This window comes from Coccidioides immitis, assembly GCF_000149335.2.
Source record: "Coccidioides immitis RS genomic scaffold supercont3.3, whole genome shotgun sequence".
NCBI lineage: Eukaryota > Fungi > Ascomycota > Eurotiomycetes > Onygenales > Onygenaceae > Coccidioides > Coccidioides immitis.
This window is the reverse complement of record NW_004504308.1, coordinates 4045768-4072215: the sequence shown is the minus strand read 5'-3', so window position 1 is coordinate 4072215 and position 26448 is coordinate 4045768. Positions and strand designations below refer to the sequence as shown.

Here is a 26448-nt window from a genome sequence, read left to right as displayed (position 1 = left end):
ACAAAAGTGGATTAACTCAGTTTTTTCCATATCAAATTGAACCACATGAGAATCTTGTTTATTAGACATTACTTGTAAAGCTTTATCTAACTTAAAGCAGTTTTCTTCTATTGAGAAAGAGAAGACAACAAGTCTAGTATCATCTATATAACTAGGAATTCTGATATCTTTAAGATCTAAATCATTATTATTCTTAAAGAGAAATATAGTATATATTGAGAAAAGTATTGAAGATAGAGGTGAACCTTGAGGAATTCCAATATTTATAGATATCTTATCTTGTTGTTTCTCACCATCAAAAACCAGTTGAATCTTTCTTGTTTGCATAAAATGAAAAATCCATATAGCTAGTGATTTGGGTAATTGCAAATCAGAGAAGACTTTTAAAAATCTATTTAGTGAAACATAGTCAAATACTTCTTTTATATCAATAAAAAGAGCTGAGGCTACCAATTTATTAGCTTTTGCTAATTGAATATCATGTACCAAGCTCATTACAGCATCTATAGCAGAGCATTGCTTCTTGTAAGAGGTTGGACCCCTACCCTTCTCAGGACAAACTCTTGATGGCATGCTGTGTAGGAGACCTTCACACTATTTCTCTTTTGGCTTAGCACCATGCACCAATGTTGTGAATATATTGTACATACACTTGCCTATCATTCTTTCTCTCTTTCTCTAAGCAGTACATTTGTATATATATTATTATTATTATTATTATTCTTTATAGTCTTATGCAGTCAGTGACTATGAAGACTACCTAACAGCTTCTCTGTTAGGATTTACTTAGTATACATTGTAGAAACTGAATAAAGGAAAAAATTCAAAGTATTTCAAGGCAATATTTCAAGAAGTATCTTCTTGAATAAGAAAGCAGAAGATAATCTTTTGAAATTACTTTCTTAAGAAAATCTTCTGGGGTTATTTTGTATTCCACTTGCTAGTTAATCCAAACTTGTTCAGTTGTTTTACTGAGAGCTGAAAATCTCAATGTAGTAGGTTTTTCTTTAGCCAGAGCTACATCTATTAAATTCTGAACTAGTTTTTTGAGAGAACTAGCAAACTATATAGTTTTTTTTGAAGACTGTAATTGCAGAAATAGCTTCTAGAATAAAAACTATAAAAAAACTATTGAGAGAGTAGAGGGCAAGAGAGCAAGCTAGTAAATTTAAGAGATATGAGCAATTATACCTCAAAAATCAGTTAAATTAATACTAGCAAGTATACTTTTTGAAGAGAAGTATCAAACTAGAGAGCTTTTTGCAGAGAAGCTTTCAGAAACCAGCTGAGAGTATTTTTAAATTTAGTAGTAAAGACTTACATTCAAGATGCCAGAGCCAATACTATAAAAATAAGATATATTCTAAGCAGAAAACTGAGAAGAGCAGCTGGTTTTTTCAGATGTAGCAGCACTAGAAACCTAGCATATTTTTTATCAGATGGAAAAGATAGCAAACCTGTTAAGTCACTAGAAATCTAGCTTGATTTTTTTCTTAAATGCAGAAAAATTAATAAAAACTGCTCTGATTTGCAAGATAGCTTATATTATAGCTTGTTCCTAGTTCAAAAACTTAGTTACTATAAGTATTTGAAAAGCTATTTTTCACTAATTAATTCTGATTTCTCAGCTACCAAACAGTATAGAATATACTAGTATTTAGTAGAGATTGGTCAGAATTTGCAGGCATTAATTTGGCTCAGCTATACCAAGATATCAAGTTGATAGGGCTGATTTAGTGCTGGTGTGAGGCCTGGGGAGCAAAGATCAGATGAGAAGGGTTAGAGAGATAAGATGCAAGTAGATAAGATAAGATAAGAGCTCTAGCTTAGCTTGGCACACCTCAACAAAATGTGAGTAAGCAAGAGTCTTGGCAAGGAAAATCAAAATAAGAGAGTGTCTGGTAAGAAATTTTTCAGATAAAAAGAGTGCAATAACACAACAAATAATAAAGATATAGTAAGGAAAATTTGGTATTTGTTTAAAAAGTGTTATTGAGCTTGTCTCTCAAAATTCAGATGAAAAGATTATATAGTTGCTGAGTAATAGTGTGAAAAGTGTTTCTGACAGGTATGAGGCTGGCACCATCTATTTCCACTTATATCTCAACAACTGGCAAGGCAATTCACATGAAAATTGGAGAGGTTGTTAGGTAGAGGAATAGCTTTCAAGTGAACATAGTGTCATCCATTTTGAACAAGAATTGACTGAGTTGTGAAAAGAGCATTTGAACACTGTATATTTCCTGACATTTGTATATATAGAGCCTTAGCTAGCAACTTCAGCTAGGCCCATAATATTATATACTGCTTCTTCTTCACTGTATTATTATTATTATTATTATTATTATTATTATTCATTATAGTCTTATGCAGTTAGTGACTATGAAGACTACCTAACAGCTTCTCTGTTAGAATTTACTTAGTATACATTGTAGAAACTGAATAAAGAAAAAAATTCAAAGTATTTCAAGACAATATGAGATGTTCTTTCTCCACAAAAGTCAAATAGCAGATAGAGCATAATATTAATTTTAAAGGAAAATAATAATTCTTGTAGCAATGTGATACAAATCAAAAAGAAATAAAATTAACATATTTAGAAAAGCCACAGTCTAGTAGCTATTTCAGTATATTTCAGAAATAAAACTAGCTATTTTAAGCCTAATTCAGTTTCAAAAATAAAATTTAAAGATACTTGAGAAATATCAAGTTCTTGTTGAATTTTTCTTCTTTTAATATAATAAGCTGAGCAGTCTAATAGTAGATGCTTTGAATTTTCAATATAATTACAGAAATAGCATAAATTGAAAGAGTGGTCAGATAATCTTATTAGATAAGGTCTGAAATATCCATGACCAAGCTTTAATTAGTAGATAGTTGACTATATCTTCTTAGATATAGAAAGAGTAGATGCTTTCCATCTGGATTTTATTTTAAATTAAGAGTAGTGATTTGTAGAACTTTCTCTATTAAAAAGATCTTCAAATTATTCTATCATTACTGGTTCTTTTATTTGTCTTTTTATATAAGTAAGAGATATATATCTTTCAGAACAAACTTGATTCAATTCTGTAGCTTTTTTTGCTACTAGATCAGCTTCTTCATTTCCATGTATATTTACATGTGCAGGAACCCAATAAAGATGTAGATTAATTTGCTGATTTTTAATAAACTTAGCAGTTTTACTTATAGATTGAAGATAATATAAGCCAGAATTAAGATCTTGATTCATGAGTCTTTGAATAGCAGCTTGACTATCAGAAAACACTCAGATATCTGATATTGATCTTGATTGAGACTGAGAGATAGAACTTGCTAATTTAAATGCTTTATCTATAGCAACCAGTTCTGCATCAAAGACTTCAAGATATTTTTCTAGATTCCATGAAAATCTAATATTATCTTGTAGATTGTATATCTTCTTCACTGTACAAGATAGATGCTTACAAGTAGAGAAATAAGAAGAACAGAATTACAATAGCTAGTCTTGCATCCATGTCTCAAGATACCAATAGCAGTCATGAGAATCACAAACTACAAACACAAACTAGATGTCCATGTTTGAACTCTCAGAATCTCTTCCAGACACTGAAACTAGCAACAAAATAATAAAAGAAATAGAGAGAAGCACACTGGTGTGGTTCTTAAACTACTAATATATTCAGAATCAGATGAACAAGAACCTGTGCTAACAGCTGAAAGTTACTTAAAACAATACTGGCTTCAGCTTAGTCAGCACTAGTAAAACTTCTGTCAAGTACTCTCATTATCAGCTTTCTGATTGTGTCTGATTTAATAGAAAGAACTTGAGTTTGTATTCAAGCTTTAAAGTAAATCTACAAGACAAGTTATAAATTAATAGACACATTATTGAAAATAAACAAGACCAAGTAGTCTATATAAAGTCATAATTGAGAAAAGATACAGCTAAGATAATGCTTCTCTAAGTTAAAGCTTATCATGATATAATAAATTATATACCCAAAGAATTCTTTAGCAGATGAAACTAGTCTTCAGTAATTCTGCACACTGATAAAAAGCTCTATAAAGTCTATACTTAATTAAGCAAGAACAGATCTCTTTTGTAATCTTTTTATCTGAGTTCAATCATCTTCTTCTCAAATCAGATATACTGATAGACAACTAATTAAGAAAAAGATATCTGCAATCAGCTCTAAGCACCAAACTGATAAAAAGAGTTATTAGAATGTCTACAGCTGAGATCTACAAAGAATACTGCACATAACTCTGCCAGATTAATTATTAGATACAAGAGCTAAATCAGATCAAATTCTATATATATATATATGTTTCTTCATCTCCAGCTTCAGCACTAGATTTTATACTCTAAAAGAGCCTGCTCTGCTCTCTGCTAGTAATTTTATGAATCTTTCTGCTGGTATCAGAAGGTAGCTCCAGCAAGCCAAACTAGTAGATAATAAGAAGATAGAACTATAGTAGCAAAAAGAACTCTGTCTACATTATAACAAATCAGATTATATAATATAAGTCTGCTTTTATACTTTATTTTGATGCTCATAATACTAAGCTCAACTACAATCTATAACTACTGTCTACATTACATCAAGTCTGGAAAAAGAATATACAATAAAGAATAATAAGAAGAAGAGAAAAGAGTAGCTTCTGTTAAAAAGTACTGACAGAAGCACTGTAAAAAGCTTATATAAGAAAAGTAAAGAAAGTTTAAGAAAATATCTGCTACAGAACTCTTTATCATGCATGCAATTATTAATAATACAGATGTTATTAAGACTATAATAAATAATAAATATCAAGATTACTCTCTTATTACTTTTCAAGCTATACAGAAGTATAAGCTTGAGTATATACTTATCTTTAAATAAATACTGAAGAAATTTAATATAAAGAACCACAAGATAATAAGATATGTGATAAAAATAAATCTAAATATTAAGAGGCACAAAATACAAGAAGTCTTTACATATAAAGTCCCTCAGTTAGATAGATATAATATAATACTAGAATAATTCTGGCTACAGTTCAAAATAATTATACTAAATAAAGAAGAAGATATTCTCTAGTTTAAGCTTTCTAATATTACACTGTCTGTTAAATATCTAGAGCAGATAGCTCAAGACATGAAAGTGTTGCAAATCTTAACCAGTAGCTTGATAACTTAACACTGGAAATAAAAGATTAAACAAGCTTATATTTTTGCTGCTAGTTTAACTAATATTAACAAGACTCTCTGTAGAAAGAATTACTCAAACTCTCAAGCAAAATTACTAAGATACTATTACAAATTTCTAGATATTTTCAGCATGAAGAATGCCAACAAGCTATCTCTCTATTATGAACTCAAAATCAACCACCAGGTCAAACTGATAGCAGAGAACAGAAAGAAATCTCAGCTACCATAAAGATTACTATATAGCATGTTACAGAAGAAGTTTCTAGTTCTACAAAAGATACTAACAAATCTACTGGACAAGAAATTTATTCAAGTCAGTATGTCTAGCACAGCTGTACTGATTCTCTTTATCAAGAAGTCTGGTGACAGTCTATATTTCTGTATAAACTACTGAGAACTAAATAAGCTGATTAAGAAAAACTGATATCCATTGCCTCTAATTAACAAAACTCTGGAACAGGTTGAATACATTAAATAGTTCACAAAGCTAGATATTATTCAAGCATTCTACTGAATATAAATATCAGAAGATGATGAATGAAAAACAGTCTTCTAAATATAATACAGACTCTTTAAATAAATAATTACTCTCTTTAATCTTGTAAATGCTTCAAGCATCTTTCAGAAATATATTAATTAGATGCTCTGTAACTATCTAGACAGGTTCTGCTCTATTTATATAGATGACATCTTAATCTTCTCCATCAGATCACATAAAGAATATCAGAAGCATATACAGAAGATGCTACAACAGTTATAAAAAGCAGACTTATATATTAATATCAGCAAATATAAGTTTAAAGTCACTTTAACAAAATATCTGAAATTTATTATTAAGACTGGTAAAGATGTATGAATGAATTCTGAAAAAATGCAAGCTATATTAGAATAGAAAGCCCTTATAATAGTCAAGAGTATATATAGTTTTATTGAGTTTGCAAACTTCTATCAGTGGTTTATAAAGAACTTCTCCAAAATAGTAACACTACTCACAACACTAACTAGAAAAGACAGTAAATTTAAATAAATTAAGAAATACAATAATATCTTCAAATTTCTAAAGAATATGTTTACTACTACATCTATTCTTCTACAGTTTAATGCAAGTTATAAAACAGTGGTCAAGATAAACTTCTCAGACTATATAATAGAGAGCATGCTTCTGCAATACAATAAAAAGAGCATGCTATAATCATGCATCTATTTCTCAAGAAAAAATACATCTGCTAAATACAACTATAAGATTTATGATAAAGAACTGTTAGCTGTAATGAGTGTCTACAAGAATAAGACTTCAAGCTCTATAGTATGAAAGAATTCAAAATTCTTACTGACTACAAGAATCTAAAGTACTTTATAATCTGACAGCATCTTAATAAGAGACAAATATAATGAATGAACACTCTGAATAACTTCAACTTCCAGATTAATTATCACTCTGAAAAGCTTAATACAGAACCAGATATACTCTCTTGATGTAATTAAGATATACTGGCCAACATCAATAATAAACAGCTGAAGAACTAAAAAGCACAGCTACTAAAGTCTTATATAGTTACAAATAATATAATGATCTGCTATACTACTGAGATGAACAATATAATAAAGTTATTATTAGTTAAATACTGGGAACACACACATATTACAGACATGCAACTTCAAGAGATGGAACAAGCTCTTAAGAACAAATACTCATGATTTCTCTTCAAGCTTCTAGTGAAAATATCTGTATCAGACTGCTCACTTAATAAGAATAACAAGCTCTGCTTTTGGAAACAGTACTGGATTCCAGATTTCAAAGAGTTATATATACAGATCATACAAGAAACTTATAATTTAGTAATAACAGATCATTCAGATAGAGAGCAAATGATTTTTATACTCATGTGTAAATATTTTTGGCTGGAGTTCACTAAGAATATACAGTACTTTATACAGAACTGTGATCTCTGCCAGATAACAATGATATAAAGAGATTACTAGAAAGAGATACTGAAGCCTCTATCTATTTCTAATTAAATCTGATCAGAACTCTTAATAGACTTCATTATTAATCTATCAGAATTAGAAGAATGTACAAACATCATGATTATTACAGACTAACTCATTCAAGAAGTTATTTTTGAACCATGCAAGAATATTAGAATTAAAACAGTAGTTCAAGTTTTCATATAAAGCATATATCACTGCTATGAACTATCTACAGCTATTATTTCTAATCAGAGATTATAATTTGTAGATAGCTTTTGCATCTATCTATACCAGCTATTAAAAATCAAGAGACATCTCTTTATAATCATATACTCTGAGACTGACAGGTTTACAGAATGCATGAATCAAATATTAAAGATTTATCTTAGAAAGTTCATCAATTTTATACAGAATAACTGAGCTCAATAACTACTGCTAGCTGAGTTAGCAATTAATAATCATGATGCTGCATTAACAGAAGTGAGTCTCTTCTTTCTAATATACAGATATAATGTGAGCTCTCTGAATCTCAAAACTAACATTCTACTTATAAATCAGTTGTCACACAACTCTATTGAATAAGCAGAGGCTGTTATACATAAAATACAGACTATTATTAAATAAGTTCAGTCTGCAATAACTGCTGCTCAATAGAAACAAGAAAAATACACTAATTATAATTATAAATTTTTATAGAACTTTAAGATAGAAGATAAATCTGATTAGACCTGCATAATATCAAGACAGACTGTATGAGCAAGAAGTTAGATGTAAAGAATGCCAAGTTCATAATTATTAAGATGGTTGGCTTATATAGCTACTATCTGAATATGCTATCAGAAATTCACAATATCTTTCATATGCAGCTTCTCTGTCCAGCCACCATAAATTCTTTCTCTAGCCAGCAATAGTTGAATTGGCAGCCACCAGAAATCACCACTGAGAAAGAGAAGAAGTATAAAATAGAAAAGATTCTCAAGAAGTAGAGAAACTGTCAACATCTTAAATATCTTATCAAATAGAAAGAATATGTGCACCCAATATGAAATAATACTACACTCATGAAGAAAACAGTAGCTCTTAACAAATAGAAATATTATAAGTATCAAGATGAGATCTCTAGCATCTGTAAACACTAATAATAGTACAATGCCTAAAGAGCAGAAGAGAGAGTGTTGTAAGAGATTAAATCTCTACTCTTCTCAGAGTGAACTCTTGATAGCATATTATATAGAAGATCTCTACACTATTTCTCTTTTAACTTAGCATTACACACCAATGTTGTGAATATATTGTACATATACTTATCTATCATTCTTTCTCTCTCTCTCTAAGCAGTACATTCATGTATATAAAGTCTTAGCTAGTAACTTCAGCTAGATCTATAATACTTCTTTCCTCCAAACTGATCAAAATATAGTAGTTTATTTTGAGAGGCTTAATAAGAAAGTCTAGAAGCAATAACTCTTTCTATAACTTTTCTCAAGTATTATGAATCTTGTGGTACAGCAGTCAAAAGACACAGAATGATTGGATGAAATCTGATAAGACAGAGTTATAGACTGTTGCAGAGAAATCTTAAAACAGAAAGTCATGTGATCAGAAAGTAATACAAGCAAGACAAGATATAAGAAAGAGAGTATCATATACTGTAATACTATAACACAAGCAATCTGAAAGAAAGTATCACAAGTATTACCAGAAGAGCATCATGTATATAAGAATACTTATTATCAGAGATCTGATGAACTTGTTCATCATAATCAATCTTCTTATTTATCTTATAGATATCTTTGAATCAGATACTTTCATATCTTGATTACTTTTCATATCATTAAAGTCTTGTAATACTGTACAATGGTATCTGATTCTGCTACTCTTGAGAAGGTATAATAGTCTTGCTCTGACTCTAATATATCTGTACAGAAACTCTTTATCATCAGAGTAAGACTGCCCACTCAACCAGAGCACTATTGAATTATTGATTACTATCTTCAATCTGTTGTGCTCTTTTTAAGCTCTTTAATATCTTCAAGATCTCAAAGAACTCAGAAAGGTTTCCAGTCATAAAAATTCAATGCAACACCAAGCAGTTAAGCAGAGAGATAATTCTGTAAGATTTTAGTAATGAAGCTTTTCTATTTGGTTTCTTTAGAATAACTCCAGTAGCTTCTCTCCAGATTTCTGGATAATATCTCTTTTCAAATAGTATAGAGTATAACTTGAAAAATCTATCTTTAAGTACTGGATAGATTTTTTGTAGTATAAGAAAGAATATACTATCTAGACCAGGTGTACTGGTTTTGAAGCCTGAAAAAATAAAGTTCTTGATCTCTATTTCTTGAAGATTAGATCATTTTCAATCTGGATTTTCATGATATTCATTTCAATTTATTGGTGAATAACTTGGTGGTTCTCTGAAAAGAGTTTTTATAAAAGCATTGCATTTTTCTTTAAATGAAATAGCTTTATTTTCTATTTCATTTTCAGAGTTTAAGAATTCTAGAATAGTGTAAGAGATTGAACCTCTACTCTTCTCAGAGCAAACTCTCAATAGCATGCCATGTAGAAGATCTTCATACTATTTCTCTTTTGACTTAGTGCCACACACCAATGTTGTAAATATATTATACATATGCTTGCCTACCATTCTTTCTCTCTCTCTCTAAGCAGTATGTTTATGTATATAGAGCCTTAGCTAGCAACTTCAGCTAGACTTATAATATTATGTACTACTTCTTCTTCACTATATAAGATAGATGCTTACAAGTGAAGGAATAGAAAGAACAGAATTACAAGAGCTAGCTTTGTACTCATATCTTAAGATATTAATAATAGCTGTAAGGACCATAAACTACAAATACAAACTGAATGCTCATATTTGAATCTCCAGAATCTCTCCCAAACACCAAAACTAGCAACAAAATAATGAAAGAAATAAAGAGAAGCATACTGATGTGGTTCTTAAACTACTAATATATTCAGAATCAGATGAACAAGAACCTGTGCTAACAGCTGAAAGTCACTTAAAACAATACTAGCTTCAGCTTAGTCAGCACTAGTAAAACTTCTGTCAAGTACTCTCATCATCAGCTTTCTGATTGTATCTGATTTAATAGAAAGAACTTGAGTTTGTATTCAAGCTTTAAAGTAAATCTACAAGACAAGTTATAAATTAATAGACACATTATTGAAAATAAACAAGACCAAGTAGTCTATATAAAGTTATAATTAAGAAAAGATACAGCTAAGATAATGCTTCTCTAAGTTAAAGCTCATCATGATACAATAAATTATACACCCAAAGAATTCTTTAGCAGATGAAACTAGTCTTCAGTAATTCTGCATACTGATAAAAAGCTTTATAAAGTCTATACTTAATTAAGCAAGAACAGATCTCTTTTGTAATCTTTTTGTCTGAGTTCAATCATCTTTTTCTCAAATCAGATATACTGATAGACAACTGATTAAGAAAAAGATATCTGCAATCAGCTCTAAGCACCAAACTGATAAAAAGAGCTATTAGAATATCTACAGCTGAGATTTACAAAGAATACTGCACATAACTCTGCCAGATTAATTATTAGATACAAGAGCTAAATCAGATCAAATTCTATATATATATATATATTTCTTCATCTCCAGCTTCAGCACTAGATTCTATACTCTAAAAGAGCCTGCTCTGCTCTCTGCTAGTAATTTTATAAATCTTTCTGCTGGTATCAGAAGGCAGCTCCAGCAAGCCAAACTAGTAGATAATAAGAAGATAGAACTATAGTAGCAAAAAAAACTCTGTCTACATTATAATAAATCAGATTATATAATATAAGTCTGCTTTTATACTTTATTTTGATGCTCATAATACTAAGCTCAACTACAATCTATAACTACTGTCTACATTACATCAAGTCTGGAAAAAGAATATACAATAAAGAATAATAAGAAGAAGAGAAAAGAGTAGCTTCTGTTAAAAAGTACTGACAGAAGCACTGTAAAAAGCTTATATAAGAAAAGTAGAGAAAGTTTAAGAAAATATCTGCTACAGAACTCTTTATCATGCATGCAATTATTAATAATACAGATGTTACTAAGACTATAATAAATAATAAATATCAAGATTACTCTCTTATTACTTTTCAAGCTATACAGAAGTATAAGCTTGAGTATATACTTATCTTTAAATAAATACTGAAGAAATTTAATACAAAGAATCACAAGATAATAAGATATGTAATAAAAATAAATCTAAATATTAAGAGGCACAAAATACAAGAAGTCTTTACATATAAAGTCTCTCAGTTAGATAGATATAATATAATACTAGAATAATTCTGGCTACAGTTCAAAATAATTATACTGAATAAAGAAGAAGATATTCTCTAGTTTAAGCTTTCTAATATTATACTATCTGTTAAATATCTAGAGCAGATAGCTCAAGACATGAAAGTGTTGCAAATCTTGACCAGTAGCTTGATAACTTAATACTGGAAACAGAAGATCAAACAACCTTATATTTTTGCTGCTAGTTTAACTGATATTAACAAGACTCTCTGTGGGAAGAATTACTCAAACTCTCAAGCAAAACTACCAAGATACTATTACAAATTTCTAGATATTTTCAGCATGGAGAATGCCAACAAGCTATCTCTCTATTATGAACTCAAAATCAACCACCAGATCAAACTGATAGCAGAGAACAGAAAGAAATCTCAGCTACCATAAAGATTACTATATAGCATGTTACAGAAGAAGTTTCTAGTTCTACAGAAGATACTAACAAATCTACTGGACAAGAAATTTATTCAAGTCAGCATGTCTAGCACAGCTGTACTGATTCTCTTTATCAAGAAGTCTGATGACAGTTTATATTTCTGTATAAACTACTGAGAACTAAATAAGCTGATCAAGAAAAACTAATATCCATTGCCTCTAATTAACAAAACTCTGAAACAGGTTGAATACATTAAATAGTTCACAAAGCTAGATATTATTCAAGCATTCTACTGAATATAAATATCAGAAGATGATGAATGAAAAACAGTCTTCTGAACATAATACAGACTCTTTAAATAAATAATTACTTTCTTTAATCTTGTAAATGCTTCAAGTATTTTTCAGAAATATATTAATTAGATGCTCTGTAACTATCTAGACAGGTTCTGCTCTATCTATATAAATGATATCTTAATCTTCTCCATCAGATCACATAAAGAACATCAGAAGCATGTACAGAAGATGCTATAATAGTTATAGAAAGCAGACTTACATATTAATATCAGTAAATATGAGTTTAAAGTCACTTTAACAAAATATCTGAAATTTATTATTAAGACTGATAAAGATATATGAATGAATTCTGAAAAAATGCAAGCTATATTAGAATAGAAAGCTCTTATAATAGTCAAGAGTATATATAGTTTTATTGAGTTTGCAAACTTCTATCAGTAGTTTATAAAGAACTTCTCCAAAATAGTAACACTACTCACAACACTAACTAGAAAAGACAGTAAATTTAAATAAATCAAGAAATACAATAATATCTTCAAATTTCTAAAGAATATGTTTATCACTACATCTATTTTTCTACAGTTTGATGCAAGTTATAAAACAGTGGTCAAGATAAACTTCTCAGACTATATAATAGAGAGCATGCTCCTGTAATATAATAAAAAGAGCATGCTATAATCATGCATCTATTTCTCAAGAAAAAATACACCTGCTAAATATAACTATAAGATTTATGATAAAGAACTGTTAGCTGTAATGAGTATCTACAAGAATAAGACTTCAAGCTCTATAGTATGAAAGAATTCAAAATTCTTACTAACTATAAGAATCTAAAGTACTTCATAATCTGACAGTATCTTAATAAGAGACAAATATAATGAATGAACACTCTGAACAACTTCAACTTCCAGATTAATTATCACTCTGAAAAGCTCAATACAGAACCAGATGTACTCTCTTGATGTAATCAAGATATACTGGCCAACATCAATAATAAACAGCTGAAGAACTAAAAAGTATAGCTACTAAAGTTTCATATAGTTACAAATAATGTAATGACCTGCTATACTACTGAGATGAACAATATAATAAAGTTATTATTAGTTAAATACTGAAAACACACACATATTACAAACATGTAACTTCAAGAGATGGAACAAGCTCTTAAGAACAAATACTCATAATTTCTCTTCAAGCTTCTAGTGAAAATATCTGTATCAGACTGCTCACTTAATAAGAATAACAAGCTCTGCTTTTGGAAACAGTACTGGATTTCAGATTTCAAAGAGTTACACACACAGATCATGCAAGAAACTTATAATTTAGTAATGACAGATCATTCAGATAGAGAGCAAATGATCTTTATACTCATATGTGAATATTTTTGGCTGGAGTTCACTAAAAATATACAGTACTTTATACAGAACTGTGGTCTCTGCCAGATAACAATAACATAAAGAGATTACTAGAAAGAGATACTGAAGCCTTTATCTATTTCTAATTAAATCTGATCAGAACTCTCAATAGACTTCATTATTAATCTACCAGAATTAGAAGAATGTACAAACATCATAATTATTACAGACTAACTCATTCAAGAAGTTATTTTTGAACCATGCAAGAATATTAGAATTAAAACAGTAATTCAAGTTTTTATACAAAGCATATATTACTACTATGAACTATCTACAGCTATTATTTCTAATCAGAGATTATAATTTGTAGATAGCTTTTGCATCTATCTATGCCAGCTATTAAAAATCAAGAGACATCTCTTTATAATCACATACTCTGAGACTGACAGGTTTACAGAATGCATGAATCAAATATTAAAGATTTATCTTAGAAAGTTCATCAATTTTATACAGAATAACTGAGCTCAATAACTACTGCTAGCTGAGTTCACAATTAATAATCATGATGCTGCATTAACAGAAGTGAGTCTCTTCTTTCTAATGTATAGATATAATGTGAGCCCTCTGAATCTCAAAACTAATATTCTACTTATAAATCAGTTGCCACACAACTCTATTGAATAAGCAGAGGCTGTTATGCATAAAATATAGACTATTATTAAATAAGCTCAGTCTGCAATAACTGCTGCTCAATAGAAACAAGAAAAATACACTAACCACAATCATAAATCTTTATAGAACTTTAAGATAGAAGATAAATCTGACTAGATCTGTATAATATCAAGACAGACTGTATAAGCAAGAAGTTAGATGTAAAGAATGCCAAGTTCATAATTATTAAAATGGTTGGCTTATATAGCTACTATCTGAATATGCTATCAGAAATTCATAATATCTTTCATGTGCAGCTTCTCTGTCCAGCCACCATAAATTCTTTCTCTAGCCAGCAATAGTTGAATTGGCAGCCACCAGAAACCACCACTGAGAAAGAAAAGAAGTATAAAATAGAAAAGATTCTCAAGAAGTAGAGAAACTGTCAACACCTCAAATATCTTATCAAATAGAAAGAATATGTGCACCCAATGTGAAATAATACTACACTCATAAAGAAGACAGTAACTCTTAACAAATAGAAACACTATAAGTATCAAGATGAGATCTCTAGCATCTGTAAACACTAATAATAGTACAATGCCTGAAGAGCAGAAGAGAGAGTATTATAAGAGATTGAATCTCTACTCTTCTCAGAGTGAACTCTTGATAGCATATTATATAGAAGATCTCTATACTATTTCTCTTTTGACTTAGCACCACACACCAATGTTATGAATATATTATACATACACTTATCTATCATTCTTTCTCTCTCTCTCTAAGCAGTACATTCATGTATATAAAGTCTTAGCTAGTAACTTCAGCTAGATCTATAATACTTCTTTTCTCCAAACTAATCAAAATATAGTAGTTTATTTTGAGAGACTCAATAAGAAAGTCTAGAAGCAATAACTCTTTCTATAACTTTTCTCAAGTGTTATGAATCTTGTGGCACAGCAGCCAAAAGATACAGAATGATTGGATGAAATCTGACAAGACAGAGTTATAGACTGTTACAGAGAAATCTTAAAACAGAAAGTCATATAATCAGAAAGTGATACAAGCAAGACAAGATATAAGAAAGAGAGTATCATATACTGTAATACTATAACACAAGCAATCTGAAAGAAAGTATTACAAGTATCACCAGAAGAGCATTATGTATATAAGAACACTTATTATCAGAGATCTGATGGACTTGTTCATCATAATCAATCTTCTTATCTATCTTACAGATATCTTTGAATCAGATACTTTCATATCTTGATTACTTTCCATATCATTAAAGTCTTGTGATACTGTACAATGGTACCTGATTCTGCTACTCTTGAGAAGGTATAATAGCCTTGCTCTGACTCTGATATATCTGTACAAAAACTCTTGGTCATCAGAGCAAGACTGCCCACTCAACCAGAGCACTATTGAATTATTGATTACTATCTTCAATCTGTTGTGCTCTCTTTGAGCTCTTTGATATCTTCAAGATCTCAAAGAACTCAGAAAGATTTCCAGTCATAAAAATCCAATATAACACCAAGCAGTTAAGCAGAGAGGTAATTCTGTAAGATTTTAGTAATGAAGCTTTTCTATTTGGTTTCTTTAGAATAACTCCAGTAGCTTCTCTCCAGATTTTTGGATGATATCTCTTTTCAAATAGTATAGAGTATAACTTGAAAAATCTATCTTTAAGTACTGGATAGATTTTTTGTAGTATAAGAAAGAATATACTATCTGGACCAGATGTACTGGTTTTGAAGCCTGAAAAAATAGAGTTCTTGATCTCTATTTCTTGAAGATTAGGCCATTTTCAATCTGGATTTTCATGATATTCATTTCAATTTATTGGTGGATAACTTGGTGGTTCTCTGAAAAGAGTTTTTATAAAAGCATTGCATTTTTCTTTAAATGAAATAGCTTTATTTTCTATTTCATTTTCAGAGTTTGAGAATTCTAGAATAGTGTAAGAGATTGAACCTCTACTCTTCTCAGAGCAAACTCTCAATAGCATGCCATGTAGAAGATCTCCATACTATTCCTCTTTTAGCTTAGTGCCACACACCAATGTTATAAATATATTATACATATGCTTGTCTATCATTCTTTCTCTCTCTCTCTAAGCAGTATGTTTATGTATATAGAGCCTTAGCTAGCAACTTCAGCTAGACTTATAATATTATGTACTACTTCTTCTTCATTATATAAGATAGATGCTTACAAGTGGAGGAATAGAAAGAACAGAATCACAAGAGCTAGCTTTGTACTCATATCTTAAGATATTAATAATAGCTGTAAGGACCACAAACTACAAACACAAACTGAATGCTTATATTTGAATCTCCAGAATCTCTCTCAAACACCAAAACTAGCAACAAAATAATGAAAGAAATAAAGGGAAGCACACCAGTGTGGTTCTTAGACTACTAATGTGCCCAGAACCAGGTGAATAAGAATCTGCACTAACAGCTGAAAGTCACTCAGAATAATACTAGCTTCAATTCAGCTAGTACTAGTAAAACTTCTGTCAAGCACTCTCATCACCAGCTCTCTAATTGCACTTAATTTAACAGAAAGAACTTGAGTCTGTATTTAAGCTTTGAAGTAAATCTATAAGATAAGTTACAAATTAATGAACACACTATTAGAAATGAACAAGATCAAGCAGTCTACATAAACTTATAATTAGAGAAAGATACAGCTAAGATAATACTTCTTTAAATTAAAGCTTATTATAATATAATAAATTACATACTCAAAAAATTCTTCAAGCAGATGAGACTAGTCTTCAGTAATTCTGTACACTAATAAAAAGCTTTGCAAAGTCTACACTTAATCAAGCAAGAATGAATATCTTTTGCAATCTTTTTATCTGAGTTTAACTGTCTTCTTCTTGAATCAGGTGTATTAATAGATAGCTGATTAAGAAAGAGATACCTGCAATCAGCTCTAAGCACTGAACTGATAGAAAAAGTTATTAAAATATCTATAGCTAAGATCTATAAAGAATACTGTATACAACTCTGCTAGATTGATCATCAGATACAAGAGCTAAATTAAATTAAATCTCATACATGTGTGTGTTTCTTTATTTCCAGCTTCAGCACTAGACTTTATACTCTGAAAGAGCCTGCTCTACTCTTTGCTAGTGATTCTATAAATCTTTCTACTGGTGCTGAGAGGCAGCTCCAGTGAGCTGAACTAATAGATAACAAGAAGATAAAATTACAGCAGCAAAAAGAACTCTGTCTATATTATAATAGATCAGATTATATATTACAAGCCTGCTGTTATACTCTGTCTCAACATCTACAACATCAAGTCTAACTACAATCCATAACCACCATCTATATTACATCAAGACTGGAAAAAGAATATATAATAAAGAATAATAAAAAGAAGAAAAAAAAGTAACTTCTGTTAAAAAATACTAGCAGAAGCACTGCAAGAAGCTTATATAAGAGAAGTAAAGAAAGTTTGAGAAGATATCTACTACAGAACTCTTTATCATGCATGCAATTATTAATAATACAGATATTGCTAAGACTATAATAGATAATAAATGTCAAGATTACTTTCTTATTACTTTTTAAGCTGTACAGAAGTATAAGCTTGAGTGTATATTTATTTCTAAACAAATACTGAAGAAATTTAATGCAAAAAACCATAAGATAATAAGATATGTGGTGAAAAGGAACCTGAATATTAAAGAGCACAAAATACAAGAAGTCTTTATATATAAAGTTCTTCAGTTAAATAGATGTGATATGATACTAGAATAACTCTGACTACAGTAGTACAGTTTGAAATAGCTGTACTAAATAAAGAAGAAGATACTCTCTGATTCAAGCTTTCTGATATCATACTGTCTATCAAATATCTAGAGCAGGCAGCTCAAGACATGAAAGTATTGCAAATCTTAATCAGTAGCTTGATGACTTGGCACTGAAAACAGAAGACTAAACAAGATTATATTTTTGCTACTAGTTTGATCAATATCAACAAAACTCTTCATGAGAAGAATTACCCAGACTTTTAAGTAAAATTACCAAGACACTATCACAAGTTTCTAAATATTTTCAGCATGAAGAATGCCAACAAGCTACCTCTCTATTATAAACCCAAAATCAATCACCAGATTGAACTGATAGTGAAGAATGGAAAGAAATCTCAGCTGCTATAGAGGCCACTATACAGCATGTTACAGAAGAAGCTTTTAGTTCTACAGAAGACACTAATAGATCTACTGAACAAGAGATTTATCTAAGTCAGCAAGTCTAGCACAGCTGTACTGGTTCTCTTTACTAAGAAGTCTGATGGCAGTCTATATTTCTGTATAGACTACTGAGAACTAAATAAGCTGATCAAGAAAGACTAATATCTGTTGCTCCTAATCAATAAAACTCTGGAACAGATTGAATATGCTAAATGATTTACAAAGCTAGATATTATTCAAGTATTCTACCAGATACAAATATTAGAAGACAATGAATGAAAAACAGTCTTTCAAATATAATATAAGCTTTTTGAATAAATAGTTACTTTTTTTGATCTTGTGAATACTCCAAGCATCTTCTAGAAATATATTAATTAAGTGCTTTGTAACTATCTAGATGAGTTCTGCTCCACTTACATAGATGATATCTTAATCTTCTCTACTGGATCATGCAAAGAACATCAGAAGTATGTATGAAAGGTGCTATAATAATTATGAAAAGCAGACTTACATATTGATATCAGCAAATGCAAGTTTGAAGTTACTTTAACAAAATATCTGAAATTCATTATTAAGACTGGTAAAGATGTATAAATAAACTCTGAAAAGATATAAGCTATACTAAAATAGAAAGCCTCTACAATAATCAGAGATGTGTGTAGCTTTATTAGATTTGCAAACTTCTATTAGTGATTTATAAAGAACTTCTCCAAAATAGTAGCACTGCTTACAATACTAACTAGAAAAGATAGTAAATTCAAGTAAATCAAGAAATGCAATAATATCTTTAAACTTCTAAAGAATATGTTTACTACTGCATCTATTCTTCTACAGTTTAATACAAGTCATAAAACAGTAATTAAGATAGACTTCTCAGACTATATAATAGAAGACATGCTTCTGCAATACAATGAAAAGAACATACTATAATCATATGTTTATTTCTCAAGAAAGAACATGCCTGCTGAATGCAATTATGAGATTTATAATAAAAAACTGTTAGCTGTGATGAAGTATCTATAAGAATAGAACTCTGAGCTTTATAGTGTGAAAGAATTCAAAATTCTTACTGACCACAAGAATCTAGAGTACTTCATGATCTGATGATATCTTAATAAGAGACAGTTGCAATAAATGGACACTCTGAACAACTTTAACTTCCACATTAATTACTACTCTGAGAAGCTTAATACAGAACTGAATGCACTTGATGTAATTAAGATATACTGGTCAACACTGATAATAAATAGCTGAAAAATCAAGAAGCACAGCTACTAAAGTCTTATATGATCACAAACAGTGTAATAATCTGCCATGCCACCAGAGTGGATAATACAATAGAGTTATCATTAGCTAAACACTGGAAACACATATATATTATAGACATACAACTTCAAGAGATAGAACAAGCTTTCAAGAATAAATACTTATAATTTCTCTCTAAACTTCTAGTGAAGATATCTGTATCAGACTGCTTGCTTAATAATAATAATAAACTCTGCTTTCAGAGATGGTGCTGAATTCTGAATTCTGAAGAGTTACACATACAGATCATGCAAGAAACTTATAATTTAATAATAACAGATTATCTGAGTAGAGAGTAAATAATCTCTATACTTATATGTGAATATTTTTGATTAGAGTTTGCTAAAGATATACAGTGCTTTATACAGAACTGTAATCTTTGCTGAGCAACAATAACATAAAGAAATTATCAGAAAGAAATACTGAAGCCTCTGTCTATTTCTAATTAAATCTAGTCAGAACTCTCAATGGACTTTATTATTAATTTACCAGAATCAGAAGAATATACAAACATTATAGTTATTACAGATCAACTTATCAAAAAAGTTATCTTTAAATCATGCAAGAATATTAAAGTTATAACAGTAGTTTAAGTCTTCATACAAAGCATATACTACTGCTATGAACTATCTATAGCTATTATTTTCAATCAGAAATTATAATTTATAGATGGCTTTTGAATCTATCTGTGCCAGCTATTGAAAATCAAGAGATATCTCTCCACAACCACACACTCTAAGACTGACAGATTCACAGAATGCATGAATCAAATATTAAAGACTTATTTTAGAAAGTTCATTAACTTCACACAGAATGACTGGGCCTAATGACTGTCACTAGCTGAGTTAGCAATTAATAACTGTAATACTGTATCAACAGAAGTAAGCTTCTTCTTTCTAATACACAGATATAATATAAGTCTTCTGAATCTCAAGATCAATACTCTACTTATAAACTAGTTGTTATATAATTTTATTAAACAAGCAGAGATTATTATACACAAAATACAGACTGCTATCAAATAAGTCCAGTCTGTAATAACTGCTGCCCAACAAAAACAAGAGAAGTATACTAACTACAATCATAAATCTTTATGGAACTTCAAAATAGAAGATAAAGTCTGGCTAGACCTGCACAACATCAAGACAGACTACATAAGCAAGAAGTTAGATGTAAAGAATGCCAAGTTCACAATTATTAAGATGGTTAGCTCATATAGCTACTGTCTGAATACACTACTGAAAATTTACAATGTCTTTCATGTGCAGCTTCTCTGCCCAGCTGCTACAGATTCTTTCTCTAGCCAGCAACAGTTGAATTAACAGCTATCAGAGATTATTACTGAGAAAGAGAAGAAGTATAAAATAAAAGAGATTCTCAAGAAGTAGAGAAACTGCTAATATCTTAAATATCTTGTTAAATGAAAACAATATGTACACCCAATGTGAAATGATGCCATGCTTATAAAGAAGAGAGTAGCTCTTGATAGATAAGAATGCTGTAAGCATTAAGACAAGATCTCTAGCATCTGTAAATATTAATAACAGCACAACACCTGAAGAGTAGAAGAGAGAATATTGTAAGAAGTTAGATCTCTACTCTTCTTAAGATAAATTCTTGATGGCATGTCATGTAAAAGACCTCCACACTATTCCTCTTTTGGCTTAGTGCCATGCACTAATGTTGCAAATATATTGTACATATGCTTGCCTACCATCCTTTCTCTCTCTTTTTAAGCAGTATGTTTGTGTATATAGAGTCTTAGCTAGCAACTTCAGCTAGGCCCATAATAAATAAAAGTCTTTTCCACTCTTTTTTCTTTGGTATATTTATATGCTTTAAAAATCTTTTTTTCTTGAGCCTTCTCCAGAAATTCATTCCAACAAGATAACTTTGCCTCTTTAATAGCATTAAAGTAGTTATTTCTAGTTTGTTAAAAGAACTCTAAGCTAACTTGCTTATTCTTCAGTTCTCTAAAGACTTTTATTATAGCTTTTCTCTTGATTTTTAGCTCATTATTCCACCAAGGCTTAGATCTTTCAGTTATTTTCTTTTTGGGAATGTGTTTCTCAATAGAGATTTGAATTAGATTTCTTAATTTAATTGCTTCTAATTCAAGTTCTGATGGAGTATTTTTTATTGAAGTCCATTGAAATTCTTCTTTTTCTAGATTTTGAAGAAGAGATTTATTTACTTCATCCCAATTAGCTTTCTGAAAGTTATATTGATTTGAATAAAGTGGCCCCTGGCTATCAGCCACTCTAGCTCTGAAGTCCTAGGCTCATCCAGGGGTCAATCAGGCCTGTAGGGAATGCAAATGCAGGGGCATACACCTTAAGCTATTATACATGTGCCTATAATAACCAACCACCACAAACTGTTCTCTCAAGCCAGCATTAACTATTCTGATTCTAGTTAAGCCACTACTGCCCAGCCTACTGATCTAGTAGCTAGTTCTCTAAAAGCTAAGCTAGCCTACTACCTACTAGACCCTGCCTTCCAGTTGCTAATCTCAGCATCCCAGCCTACCAATTAGCTGTTGTGGTCTTGCCATTAATGACTAACCAATTATCTCAAGAGATAGTTGACTATCTCAAGAGATAACCAGGAGTGCTCTTGTCAGGTGGTTTTGAAATTCATTTTCCTGAATTAGCACCCCACTTAGTCACCCAATTATTAGTTATTATTGGATTTCTAAGTGGAGTAGCTTTTAGTAGTGCAGTAGAGCCTACCTACTCACATTCATTTTAGCTTCACCAGATGCTAGGTAGACCCACTATCTCTACTCAATTATCAGTTATTATTAGGTAAGAGGTAGTAAGTAGCTTAGTAGAGCTATGAGCATACATGTGTTGCTTTTTACACTGCAACTCTGGTGGGTAAAAAAGTGTGCCAGTTGAAGAATTTGAACCCTACACTCTAGAGTGCAACTGCAGCTTATTTTACCAGTGAGCCATCTGATGTTTACACTCATTAAGTGATTTGCTATAATAGTAAGATGTCTTTAAAAACTTTATATTGTTGAAATTATCTGACTTCTCTGTCAGTCATATGTGTAAGAGAAACTCTAAAGAGAAATTATTATTTGCTATTCTCTGTTTGTATTCTATCTGCTTCTGCAGTCTGTGTATCTTGCTTTATTTATATATGTCTGCTAAATTCTTTTGCAGATGTGTCTTCTTTTCTTTAAAAGTCTTCTTCTCTTGAATTTCATTTAATGTATTGAGGGGTGTATCTCTGTTATCTATATTGTTGGCTGGTGTTTTGCTGATGGTGACTCCACTACTACAAGTATCTTTGTCAATATTTGTTTTCTTCATATTGATGTTTGTCTCTGTTAAGTCTGCAACATGAAGTGTTATTATGGTTTATCTTGTAAGTCTTGATGGTATTGTACTGACTTAGGCAATTGTATGTTGAAGTGTTCAGAATGTTAGAAGAATAAGTTGTAGATTATATAGTTTTTCTCAGAATTAAAGGTACAAAGAAGCTAAGTAGATACAATGTCTGCAACTGATGGGGGGGAGTTGTGTGTAGAATATAGGAGTACTCTAACTAGAAGACTGAACACTGAGGTTTCTATAATCTGTGCAGATTGTGTGATTCTTATACATTCAGAGTTGAGGTCATGTGAGTACCCCTGAACATCTGATGTTGTCACACACACTCTCTTTTCACAGCTCAGTCAATTCTTGTTCAAAATGGACAAAATTACATTCATTTGAAAGCTATTCCTCTACCTAATAACTTTTCCAATTTTAATGTGAATTGGCTTGCCAGTTGTTGAGGTATAAGTGGAAATAAATGGTGCCAGCCTCATGCCTGTCAAAAACACTTCTCACACTATTACTCAGCAACCACATGATTTTTGCATCTGAATTTTGAGAGACAAGCTCAATAACACTTTTTAAACAAACTACCAAATTTTCTTTACTATATCTCTATTATTTGTTGTGTTATTACACTCTTTTTATCTGAAAAATCTCTTACCAGACACTCTTATTTTGATTTTCCTTGCCAAGACTCTTGCTTACTCACATTTTGTTGAGATGTGTCAAGCTAAGCTAGAGCTCTTATCTTATCTTATCTACTTGCATCTTATCTCTCTACTCCTTCTTATCTGATCTTTGCTCCTCAGGCTTCACACCAGCACTAAATCAGCTCTATCAACTTGATACTCTTGATATAGCTGAGCCAAATTGATCCCTGCAAATTCTGACCAATCTCTACTAAATACTAGTATGTTCTATACTGTTTGGTAGCTGAGAAATCAGAATTAATTAGTGAAAAATAGCTTTTCAAATACTTATAGTAACTAAGTTTTTGAGCTAGAAACAAGCTAAAATATAGGCTACCTTGCAAATCAGCACAGTCTTTATTAATTTTTCTGCATTTAAGAAAAAAATCAAGCTAGATTTCTAGTGACTTAACAGGTTTGCTATCTTTTCCATCTGATAAAAGATATGCTAGCTTTCTGGTGCTGCTACATCTGGAAAAGCCCAGCTGCCCTTCTCACTTTTCTGCTTAGAATATACCTTATTTTTATAGTATTGGCTCTGGTATCTTGAATGTGAGTCTTTACTACTAAATTTAAGAATATTCTCAGCTAGTTTCTGAAAGCTTTCCTGCAAAAAGCTCTCTAGTTATTATGAATCTTGTGGCACAGCAGCCAAAAGCACAGAATGATTGGACAAGATCTGACAAGATAAAGTCACAGACTGTTGTGGAGAAATCTTAGAACAGGAAGTTACATAACCAGAAGGTGATACAAGCAAGACAAGATATAAAGAAGGGAGTATTATGTATTGTGATACTATGACACAAGCAATTTAGAAGAAAGTATTATGAGTATCACCAGAAAAGCATCATGTATATAAGAACACTCATTACCAGAGATCTGATGAACTTGTTCATCATGATTAACTTTTCTTATTATCTTATAGATATTTTTGAATCAGATATCTTCATACCTTGGTTACTTTCCATACCATTAAAGTCTTGTGATACTGTATGATTGTACCTGATCCCACTACCCTTGAAAAGATATGATAGTCTTGCTCTGACTCTAATATACTTGCACAGAAATTCTTTGTCATCAGAGCAAGACTATTCACTCAACTAAAGCATTATTAAATTATTAATCACTATCTTTAATTTGTTGTCACTCTTTTTGAGTTCTTTGATACTCTTCAAGCTCCAAAGAATTCAGGAAGGTTCCCATCACACACAACATATTAATCACTTCTGACTCAGAAGAAAATACATCTGAGATCTCAGAGATTGTATACAAAGAAAGAACTTTCTGTGTCACTTCAAAGCATAAAGATACAACCCCCACTTCACATCAAGATCTAATAGAACATAAAAACCATGTTTGTATTCAAAGCACCAGTTATCAACATTCAAGATCTTATAAACAGAATCTTGCAGCTTGAACAGATTACTGAGAGACTTAGAGAGCAGAACCATGAATTAAAAGATTATAACAAGCAGCTTGAGATTCAGATCATGGCCATTCTATTCACTGGACAACAGGAAAAGAAAGATAAAGTCAAAGTCAATTCATCAGAACTTTTCAAGAGCAAACAAGAAAAATTACAAGCTTTCTTAGAACAACTGTGCATCTATATAAATATGAAAGGCAAAGAACTCAGCAACAATAAAGACAAGATAATAATAACAGCATCATATCTTTGTGGAGCAGTATTTAATTAGTTCAACACCTACCTGCAGAATTATTATGAAAAAGACAGTTAATCAGAACAACAATATGCTTAAGATTATTGACAGTTACAACATCTTTATTCAGATATTAAAAATCAATTTCAGAGAAGTTAAGAAATGAAATGCAGCAGCCCAGCAGTTACACTATATATAACAAAAGACATCATCATGAGACTATGCTATAAGATTCCAGCAAGTCTGCATCAATACTAATTGGAATAATGAAGCTTTAGCCAACATTCTTTATCAAGAACTATTTAATAAGATCAAAAATGAAATAATATGATTGAAGAAATGATTACATACTCTGATCAAGATAATTGAAGTAGCAGTCAGAATTGGAAACTGACTTTACAAACAAAAGATGAAAAAGCAAGAAAAAGCATTATGAAAGCAATCTAGTTTATTAAATCACACTGAAGATCAAGACTGGAGCAAACACATACAGCCAGACTCTTACAGACACACATCCATGAAGCTGGATACAACAAAAGTTGACACACTTGATGAGAAAGAAAAAGAATAGAGGAAGAAAGAGAAATTATACTTCTATTAGCCAGGTAGCTCACTGATAAAATGAGCTGCAGGTGCACTCTAGAGTGCGGGGTTCAAATTCTTCAACTGGCACACTTTTTTACCCACCAAAGTTGTGGTGTAAAAGGCAACCCATGTATGCTCATGGCTCTACTAAGCTACTTACTATCTTTTACCTAATGATAACTGATGATTGAGTAGAGATAGTGAGTCCACCTAGCATCTGGTGAAGCTAAAATAAATGCAAGTGGGTAGACTTCACTGCATTACTAAAAGCTACTTACTATCTATTATCTAATAATAACTGATAATTGGGTAGAGATAATAGGTCCACCTAGCATCTGGTGAAGTTAAAATGATGTGAGTGGGTAGACTCCACTGCACTACTAAAAGCTACTCCATCTAGTGATTCAATAATAACTAATAATTGGGTGACTAAGTGGGGTACCAATTCAGGGAAATAGATTTGAAAACCACCTGACAAAAGCACCCCTGGTTATCTCTTGAGATAGTCA

The 26448-nt window shown here is 30.8% G+C and overlaps 1 protein-coding gene across 1 annotated transcript; it reads right to left on the bottom strand.

The window, feature by feature from the left end:
- Nucleotides 1–24141: 24141 nt before the first annotated feature.
- On the bottom strand, nt 24142–24666 carry CIMG_13335 (uncharacterized protein; the record flags this gene model as incomplete). Its single annotated transcript, XM_004445146.1, has 2 exons — nt 24142–24300; nt 24646–24666. The coding sequence occupies 2 exons, from the start codon at nt 24664–24666 to the stop codon at nt 24142–24144; spliced, it is 180 nt and encodes a 59-aa protein (XP_004445203.1).
- Between the last annotated feature and the right edge of the window lie 1782 nt (nt 24667–26448).